Source organism: Branchiostoma belcheri, unplaced genomic scaffold (genome assembly GCF_001625305.1).
Source record: "Branchiostoma belcheri isolate BF01 breed outbred unplaced genomic scaffold, Haploidv18h27 scaffold224, whole genome shotgun sequence".
Taxonomy (NCBI): Eukaryota; Metazoa; Chordata; class Leptocardii; order Amphioxiformes; family Branchiostomatidae; genus Branchiostoma; species Branchiostoma belcheri.
In genome coordinates this window covers 247,014-257,290 of record NW_017803758.1, presented here as the reverse complement: position 1 = coordinate 257,290, position 10,277 = coordinate 247,014, and the positions used below count along the sequence as shown (strand labels likewise).

Genomic DNA, 10,277 nt, shown 5'->3' with positions numbered 1-10,277 from the left:
CTTAGCGACGTATACGACAAGCTTGTTTGTTTGTTTATTCCGATCCCCATTAGTGCTTAAAAGCACTATTCTTCCTGGGGTCAATAAAATAAAACATAGATAACAAAACTTTGTACATAATGATGATTACAAATAATAAAGTAACTTCAAATCAATAGAGTAAATTCAAATCAATAGGAGAGGTCAGAGGTCGACCTAAAAAAAAAGCACAGAATAATCTGAACATAATTCAGAGTTGTATGTAATCAACAAAGGTGCCAACAAAATTAACAAAGGTATAAATAACTTAAATAACTGAATAGAATATAATGTCTAACTGATCATAATTCCAAAGAAAAGATAAATATAACAAATTGATCAGCCATTTAAATAACTGAAAGGTAGCAGCAGAGACAAAATAATATACAAAATCAAATAAAACATTCTATACAATAAGAGATCAGGCTTAGCTTATGCTTGTTACCACCATAGGCTCAATGGTGAGGATTTGCTTTGAGTCATAGCCCAATCTCTTATTCTTGTTTTGAATACAGCACAGTCGGTTGTGATTAAGTTACTAGGTAGTGTGTTATACGCTTTAGTGCATCTGTAAAGAAATGATCTAGTCAGGGCTTTGGTTCTGGGTTTGTAGTCTAGATATCTGTAGTAACTACAGGATGTGTGTGACTGCTGTGTTACTGTTACAGGAAGGTGGTGTGTGTATCATGTGAGGACAGGATGTGTGTGACTGTGTTACTGTTACAGGAAGGTGGTGTGTGTATCATGTGAGGACAGGATGTGTGTGACTGATGTGTTTCTGTTACAGGAAGGTGGTGTGTGTATCATGTGAGGACAGGATGTGTGACTGCTGTGTTACTGTTACAGGAAGGTGGTGTGTGTATCATGTGAGGACAGGATGTGTGTGACTGCTGTGTTACTGTTACAGGAAGGTGGTGTGTGTATCATGTGAGGACAGGATGTGTGTGACTGCTGTGTTACTGTTACAGGAAGGTGGTGTGTGTATCATGTGAGGACAGGACCCTGTGTGTCATGTCCACCAGTGGAAGAAGACTGCTCCCAGCCCTGGTGCTGAGTCACCATGCCGCCATCTTACACTGTACTGGCTACCACGTCATGGCTGTCACTACTGCTGGTGAGCTGTCTGTATGGTGAGTAGTCCATCTTCACTATAGATATACGTATGATTTGTGCTTGGACTAGGCAGATTGAGTGCAAAATGAAGGGATGTAGTTTTCTACACGTATATCAAAGGTGTTGAAATTTGAGTTTTGCTATTCTGCAGTTGCAAAAAACTACTCCATAACAAACCAACTACAAAATGTTGTTTGGCAGTGTGGTATTTACATTGGGTCCAAATCATCAAATTTGTACATTCTTACATACTATGTACTAGTGTGTATGTTGTACAATCTCATAGTACATGTATCTGTAGCAAATTCTCACAGTATCTGTTTGAGCTACTGTACAATCATGTATCTGTTGTACAATCTCACAGTATCTGACAAGTGGACTTTCTTTTTTGTTACAGGAATGTTCAAACTGCAAAGGTGGTCATAAAAAATGAATCTTTACTTCCAATAATGTCAGGTGGGTTGAATCCCTTTTTTTTAGAATAATATTATAATGATAATAATAATATTATAAAAAATGTAGAGGACATGTTTGTCTTCCTCTGCAAATGCCCCCTTAGCACTTGTGCATCTTTAAAAGTCACACCAGTTATTAATTGTGATATTCTAACTTTGATATGTTTGTTAGGCCACACCAATTTAATTTCTTGGTTAACGGATTTTTCTAGAAAAAAAATGGAGCGGGCGGGCGAAAAAAATAAAAACAGACCTTGGCATCCTATCATGGCCCAAAATGGTACGATTGGAGCCATGAACCAGGCTGGTTCAAAATTTAAACAATGAAGTTTGAACTAATGATACCACTGCATTGAAAGAGGGAATAACCGTTTTTACTGTAAAAACTAGGAAATATGGGCATTTTGCAGTTGATTCTGATTTTTTTCTTTCAAATCAGAAAAAAATGAAGCGGGCAAACCCGTTAACCAAGAAATTAAATTGGTGTGGCCTTGTGGATCATGATGTAATATTTTGTAATCAGCCCCAATTCTTCCACACACTCCATGTGTAGCTACACTGTCAGACAAAACTAGCAGCTGTGCAGCTGTATGATTGAAGCCATCTTATACTTCTGTCATACTTCTGTATTATTTGACTTTCCATGTCTCTTTGATTTGATTATTTATATTTCTTTCCATTGATATGCAAACTCCACTTTTTGATTACTACCTTTTGATTATCTACCATTATGATTTGATATCTGAACGATTATAATTACTTCTATGTTACCTTTAAAGTTATTTTATTTGATTGTTGATGAGTTAGTTACAATTTCGACTTGTTCACGATAAGTTTATCTATTTTATAGTTGACCTTTGTTAGTTCATCTTTAATCTTTTGTTATAATCATAATGTCGTGTAGTTTTGTTGGGGTTATCCCCCTAGGAATTTTTGAAAACCGCCAATAGGCGACATGTATATCCTATATTAGATATTAAATAAACAAACCATAAACAAACATCTGTGCCTGCACCACGTGTTCTCCAGGTGACGTAGTGATAAAGACGTCCAGTGTAACGGAGCAAGGTGTGCCTGTCTTCAGCCTCTCTAACGGCAAAGTCTACACCTTTAGTCATGCACTAGGAACATGGTGAGCAGCCACATCTCCACTTGTGTGATCATGGAGTTAGAAGGACGAGTAGTTGGAACAGAATTAGTCCCCTTTCAGTGATGTTCAACTCGTGTGAAGAAAGCAATTGACATTATGGTGGTAGCTGGTCCAGATTTCTATAGAAGTCCCGGCAGGCCACCGGCGTAATTTACATGGTTTACACATGTACCCCCAAATTGAATTCATGAAGATGGCACAGCCGGGATTGGGGACTTCTAATGGAGTAGGTTGTGGGTGGTGGTGGGTGTCACGGAAGATAAAGCCCTTCCCAGAGGATATGTACATATGCACACAAACCAAGCTTACAGCTGCAGACTAAGTTGGCTCATTGGTGGAAGTGAAGGAAGTTAGAGGGACCTTTCTTTGTAGCATGTAGAAAATAAAATACTTCAGAAAATATTGTTCAAATTAGGAATTCCTTCCAAGGCATTGTGTATATTTTCTGTGGGTATTTCTGCTTGCACACATGTATGCTACACCAGCAAGCTGGTCAGTAACCAGTTTTATGTCATACCTGGGCCACGATTACATTTGATACGGGTGTTCCGGCCCGTGTGATAACTAGCGGTACGGCCCGGGGGTTCTGAACGCGTACGGCCCAGGCTTCCAAATGTTCCATGGAACAATTCGAACGCGTTTCGCCCTAACCGCGTGTGCCACTTTCGAATTTCGAAAACAAAATTCGGACGTTGGAATTGACGTTGTTGCAGTTTTTGGGTTTAGGGACACCAAATTTTCGCTCATTTCGCATTGAAAGGTGTGTTTTCTTAGGTGGGTATGACATAAATAAAATACAACACGGTGTAATCCGCATCACCCTTGGTCCCAGCCCTCCCGCGGATCGGATCTCCCTCCGGCCTTCGGCCGTCAGGCGATCCGACGCGTGGCCGGGCTGGTACCTCGGGGGATACGGAATACACCGTGTTGTATTCTATATATCTCCACAGGTCCACTCTGTCAGATGTCAACAACTCCCTGCAGCAGTGCTCAGACCACCAGACCGTCATGTCTTCCTTAAACTCCTCTTCTCAGGTCAAAGGTCCCCTGGCATCATTACAAGGTCATGACCAGAGGTCAGTTTGTCCACTTACTATGGTTAGAATATCAAGTACAGACCAGAGTCATACTGGAGCTGACTCTGTGTCATGCCTTATTTTGGAAATTATTTGATTGATACCAAATGTGATTATCATGGTAACAGTCAGTATTGTATAATGCAGCACATGTTGGATCTGGCTTATTGCAACCCTCTATTTTAAGGGGGCACACCCCAGTTTATTTTGGGTCTCAATTCGATTCTGCATACCCTCAACTCTAGCGACCGTCTCTTTCAGGAAATACCTCTTAAGCCAAAACACTCTGTTTGCAAATGAAGGATATCCCTCTAGCTACGAGAACAAAAGAATATTCTTTCACCTCTCACATTTTAGTAAATTTTTGGGGGAAAAAGAATTTTTCGATGAAAAATGATGCCAAAAATTGGTCATTTTCACGTGGAATTAAACCCATCACCCAGATTTTAGCCACCGATATGACGTATATGGTCAGAAAGAGAAAACCCTTATGTATTATTAAGAAAAGTATAAAGAAAATCCTAACACTGAGATTATCACAATGGCCCGTCGCGCGAGGCATAGCTACAGCACCCCCAGAACGCATACAAGGCATATCTAGGTCAAACCGAAGCACCGCGCTCAGGGCGGAAGGACACCCGGAAGTAAGCCTCGGCCCCGAAATCAATTTTCACCCAAAACACGCCACTTCTTACACTTTCCAGCCATGTTAGTAGTTAATCCCATTTTGCAGCAGATTATGAGAAATGTAAACTCAAACATGAACCATCGGAACCCCTTCGTCACTTTTTTTCCGGGCACTACAGTGGACCCCTGTCGCGGAAGAATTGGTGTGTGCACCGTAAAGCATTTTCTGTCTAGCACTGTGTTGTTACTTCACCAACAAAGGAGTTAAATATTGGGTGTGTGTGTGTCTGTGTCCGCAATGTCCCTATATTTGTACACAATACAGCAGTACCAAATACTGGAATTATTTGTATGAGACTAGAAATGTTACAGGTCAGTAAATCAGCCTTGTTCTTTTGAGCAAAGACATGCAGAGAGTTACAGATTCAATTTACTCAATCAAACAAAATCGTACAAATAAAAAGCAGGAAATGCTGATGCATCCCTGAATTATGTATTTGATTTTTACAATTGGTTAAAAAAAACTAGACAAGCACACAGACAGTACATGCATGTATATACAAATACATGTATGTACAAACACCATTCACTCTACAACAGGAAATAGCAGACATGGGTTTTCAATATCAGCCATTATCACTGTCATAAATGTTAAAGTGTCACTGTATAAATGACAAAGTCTTCATGATGAACAGCCTAAACTTTTGAATCATCTGCCACCATTCACAGGTCAGGTCGGCAGGCAGGCAGACTGTTCCGGGCCAATCATAATTTACAACAGGCAGTTACACTGGGCCATCTAGAGGACCAGGTAGGTATTGCAGTCCAGGTGCTGCATGCGATAATATAACCTCAGATAATGAATGACTGAAGACCTTTATTGTACACACATACCCACTGGGTTAAGTACAGGTCACAACACAAGGATGGAATACAGCTAACGTTACATAAATATACATTGTTAAGTAGCTATCATTAAGTAATTAAGTAAATTCGGTTTCTTCTCGTTTCTTAGTAATGGTAAAAAGGTAAGAACAGGTATGTTTTAATTATAGAAGGTTTGTCTAAGCTCATTATAAATATGAATCTGTACAGCTTAGATGTATGAAGAAGGGGAACATAGATTGTATCAGATTGTAAAGATCTGATCTCTCTTTCTTGTATAGTTTACATTCTGCTACAAAATGTTTCTCATCTTCGATTCTTCCAAAAAATCAAGTCCATGAAAAATCAAGGTTATGAAGGTTATCAAAATGAAGGTTATATTTTCAGCAGTGTATGTCTGTCAACAACATAACTCAAGAACAGGTGGATGGATTAGTTGCATATTTGGTGTGACCCTTGGTACTACCGTTACGGTAGCTTTCCATATGATACTGCAGTGGCAGTTTTGATATACCTTGTTGACATACCTTTTGACTATATACCATTATGATTTGATATCTGAACGATTATAATTACTTCAATCTATGTTACCTTATTTCATTTGATTGTTGATGAGTTAGTTACGATTTCGTCTTGTTCACGATAAGTTTATCTATTTTTAGTTGACCTTCGTTAGTTCATCTTTAATCTTTTGTTATAATTTTAATGTCATGTAGTTTTGTTGGGGTTATCCCCCCAGGAATCTTTGAAAACCGCCAATAGGCGACATGTAATTCCTGGTTAAATAAATAAACAAACAAATTAACAATCTCATGTTCTGAACCACCCATGGTTGTGATTTTTTTTAGTGGCAGATATGAACACTGCCATGGCTGGGAGTAGGTCTGAGCAAGGTCAGCTGTGGTTGGCTGGTGTTCAGCGAGGTTGGCTACTGTTCTGTTGCGTCTCAAAAAGTGTTTCAAAATGTTCAAACATGAACATTGAAGTATTTAAAAGAGGATAACTCAAGAACATCATTAAACATAATTCATTCAAATTAGGACCTCATTTGCATAATTTGTGAGGAAATGCTAGTCTAAGAATGGCCTTCTTTGTTGTCAATGTGTGGAGAACATGGTGAATTGATCTGCTTAATGCTAATGAGGATCTTATTTGCATAATCAATGAGAAACATTTACACTCTGAAAGGTTGACATCCTTTGGCGAAGGTTTGAGGTCATCTTTTAAGGTCTCGGACCGGAGTTTCCTTCCGTATTCGTAGCAATTTGACACCCCTGGCCCGACGGGATGTCATTTCTGTAATAAACGCAGGTCAGTATTTTTCACTCTTTCGGTTGAAAGGGGTGCCGTGCCGCTTATCTATACACTTGATTGATTTATTGTGCCCCCAATTTATTTAGGGGTAAATAACTTGCACATTAAAGTACACTTTTTACGTAAATTGACCTTTTTTTCATCATTTTTAACCATGGCTGCATGGAAAAAACGAATTTTCCCAGGGTAACGGCTTAGTACTCAAAGAAGCTCAGTACCTACAAAAAATGTAATGTTTTCGGAATTTAGATTAAATTAGAATCAATGCAGTACGTTTACCGCTATCTTTGATGACCCAAACACACCCACAACGCATATAGAACGCACCATCCCGGCGGTCAGGCGAAAAGGCCACATACAATGTAACCATCCGCGCGGACTAATACCAGGAAGTCTTCGCTGGACCACCAACATTACGCCACCTATAAAGGCTACAACTAACAGGCTTTTCAGAAAATACAAAGATATGTACACAGATATCATATCAGGGATATAAACATACGAAACAAAGTCACGTTTCCGGCAATTTACTGCGCACGGAACCTTAACTGTTCATCATGTTTTGTTGTGACTTGTACTTAGCCCTGCATGGCAAAGATGTGCAATAGAGGTTGCTATAAATTCATTCATTCATTATCTGTAAAAGTAACATACAGCCTGTACATACATTATGTAAGTGAGGTATTGCCTTGTAACACTGTGTAATGTTGCAGGTGTCTGCAGCCCTCATGCTGAGGTCCAGTGCAGAGCATAAGTTCTGGCTCCTGACTTTGGTCAGATATCTGGTACAAGAAGGTGTGTATGAACTTGTCTTGTTCATCATGGCAGAGACTTACAACATGTACATTTGTACATGTAGGGACCTGTTTGGCAGCCTTTCTGCCAACTGGATTCACTTCATGTGATTCTATGTATGTACGTCGCTCCTCATAGCAAATTTCAGGTCATTGGATCGCTTTAACAGTCTCATGTTAGAACCAAAATTATATACAATTTGGTCTGGATGCCCCGATGTGAAGTATGACCTACAGTAAAGTGCAATTTTGCTAGATATAGTTAAATGTTCCACTGAATGATGTGACTGTGCTGCACGTACATGATTGTACACATGTACACTGTATGCCTGTGCAGGGTTGGAGGCCCAGTTGAGAGAAATCTGTGATGAACTGCTGGGTCCTGTCACGGCCCAGGGCCAGCTGTCCAAGGCCTGTCTGTGGGAGCCAGACGTCCTGGTAAGGACTTACTAGCTAGGGAGAGATATTAATTTGTATTTGCTTGCAAATGTGGCCATTATAGTATACATGTGGCATATTATGTACTGCTTTCTTGTTCTGTGAAGTGGAGGGATATATACATGTATGAGGGTTTAGCTGTCTCGCTGCCTCAGCATTACAGACAAAAGTTTGACAATGTAAAAGAAGAACCTTTACTTCACTGCCATGGCTGCTCACATCAGATAACTGAACAGCAGTAAACATGCAATAAAGAAGTGTGGCAGTTTTGGTAAGAGGACAAGATGGAAACAGCTGCGACAAAAATCATGAATCTGTCCTCATTCTTTAAAACTTCATGTGCACAAAGGTTGTTTTTTTTAGTCTCAATCCCTCAGTTTACATAATATTAACTGTTACACATTTTTAACCCAATGAAAATAGGTCTGTGTGACATAATGCATAATAAAGTTAGTTCTAGACATGAGACGGTGTTGAACCATGTTTGACCGGTGGCTTGTCTGTCCGGTGCAGGGTGTGAGTAAGCGAGCGGTGTTGAGTGAAGTCCTGCAGGAGGTGGGCAGTAACCTGCGGCTGCAGCGCCTGTACACAGAGTACCAGGACCAGCTGGACATGCTGCACAAACAACCCTCAACATCACCCTGAACCAGACAGTCTACAACACTTGGATAGAACTTAGATACAGGGGTTTTTCTAAATAGGGGAATAAGGGAACTGCTCCCTCATGTAACCAACCAGCTCCTTCATATCAATTTTCAGATTGAACCCTAAGTGGCTACTTTAAAACACCATTTAGTCTTTCTCAAAAAGATCTTTTTCCAGCAATACAACACTATTCTAGCATTACAAACTGTGTTACTCTTATTAAAAGTCTCCCCTTGGTCGCTTCGTTCCTTGCAATGCTTGCCATCTGCTCCCTCGTGCTAAATTTTTCCAGAAAAACCCCTGTGGATATACAATGTACCTGTAGTACAACTAATTCTAGGACTGTGAAAATGTAATGTTCAAATGAGGGGAGCTTAAATTGTGCTTACTAAAGTATGACTAACAATGAAAATAAAGTCACATGATGGAATTGAAAGAATCCACTGTAAGTTTTTATAGAAACAATAACAGACATTTTCACATGAGGTATGTCTCTCACTACCTCAAAGGTGTGTTTTAAGTCTGGACAGTCCTAAGCTTCACTGACAAAGATGACAGTCTGCATTCTCATACTCACTGAATAAATAGTAGACGAGGACTGCAACAGGTGATAGGAAGCTACATGTAACTGGCATTAATTGGTGTGTGCTGTACCCATTATTGAATGGTGAATATTTTGCAGTTACTTTTACCATAATGATTTCTTCTAGCAGTGGTGTGTGTCTTTGTGTATGTCTGTGTGTCTGTGTATATGTATGTGTGTGTGTGTGTCTGTGTGTGTGTGTGTCTGTGTGCTATATGTATGTGTGTGTGTCTGTGTGTGTGTGTGTGTGTCTGTGTATGTGTGTGTGTCTGTGTACTATATGTATGTGTGTGTGTCTGTGTGTGTGTGTGTCAGCCTATCTGGCAATGTGCTAACTACTTGAAAAGGCTTACATTTTTGGCGACGCCTTTGGGGCGGAGGCATTTGTGTAAGTACTACGATCGCTTTGAAAGAATTTCAAAAATTGCACGAATGCGTTCCCCAGGGAATTGGTTTGGAGGAAACCTTCGGCCATGTGGTTTTTGGATCAAGCAGGTAACTTACACGGGGTACCCACGTGCCACCCATCCAGATGCCTGGCATGATTAATTACTGGTCATCAGTCTTCTCCCCACACCATGGGCAGAGAGCACAGCTGTCTTTGGCCAAAGACCACATTCAAACAGGTCACAGAGAGAAAAGAAATTATCCGTCCTTTTGGAACCCACAAAAGGTTAAAAAAAGTCAAAGGAGTAACAACTTCAGACCAGACATAAAATCCAGTCTCTGGTGGAGGATAGAGTGAAGTGGAGGATGGTTTTCAGTTTGGTTCTAGCGGGAACTCGACCAAAGTAAAGTAAGTAAGTTATGTCATCATAAAATCTATATTGCTGGGGAAGAACGGCTGATTCCTCCTATATGTGTATTTGGTATATTGCCCCACACCTCCTCCACCCAGCCTGTAAATTTCACTACGTGCATGTCTTTATAAGGCCACACCAATTTAATTTGCTGGTTCTCGGATTCGCCTCTTCGTTTTTTTCTGATTTGCAAAAAAAAAAAATTTGATTCTGGTCCTGAATCAACTGAAAAATGCTCATGTTTTGCCCCCCAACAGTTGAGGAAAGTCCTTTTCTTCCTAGTTGTTACAGTTTTCCCATCTATCATTGCAGTGGTTTGATTAAAAGTTCAAAATTCAATGTTTAAATTTTAACCCAGCCTTTTGTGTTGACTTCATGG

At 40.0% G+C, this 10,277-nt stretch overlaps 1 protein-coding gene across 1 annotated transcript in view; it reads left to right on the top strand.

Moving 5' to 3' along the window:
- Positions 1-9,121, top strand: part of LOC109470430 (protein HIRA-like) — a 48,794-nt gene extending 39,673 nt beyond the window's left edge. The window contains exons 20-27 of the mRNA XM_019769382.1: positions 987-1,148; positions 1,529-1,587; positions 2,616-2,718; positions 3,687-3,812; positions 5,169-5,250; positions 7,352-7,433; positions 7,770-7,870; positions 8,384-9,121. Coding sequence (XP_019624941.1) covers positions 987-1,148; positions 1,529-1,587; positions 2,616-2,718; positions 3,687-3,812; positions 5,169-5,250; positions 7,352-7,433; positions 7,770-7,870; positions 8,384-8,515 — 847 coding nt within the window. The 3' untranslated portion in view covers positions 8,516-9,121. The remainder of the gene's footprint in view (positions 1-986; positions 1,149-1,528; positions 1,588-2,615; positions 2,719-3,686; positions 3,813-5,168; positions 5,251-7,351; positions 7,434-7,769; positions 7,871-8,383) is intronic.
- Positions 9,122-10,277: the final 1,156 nt, after the last annotated feature.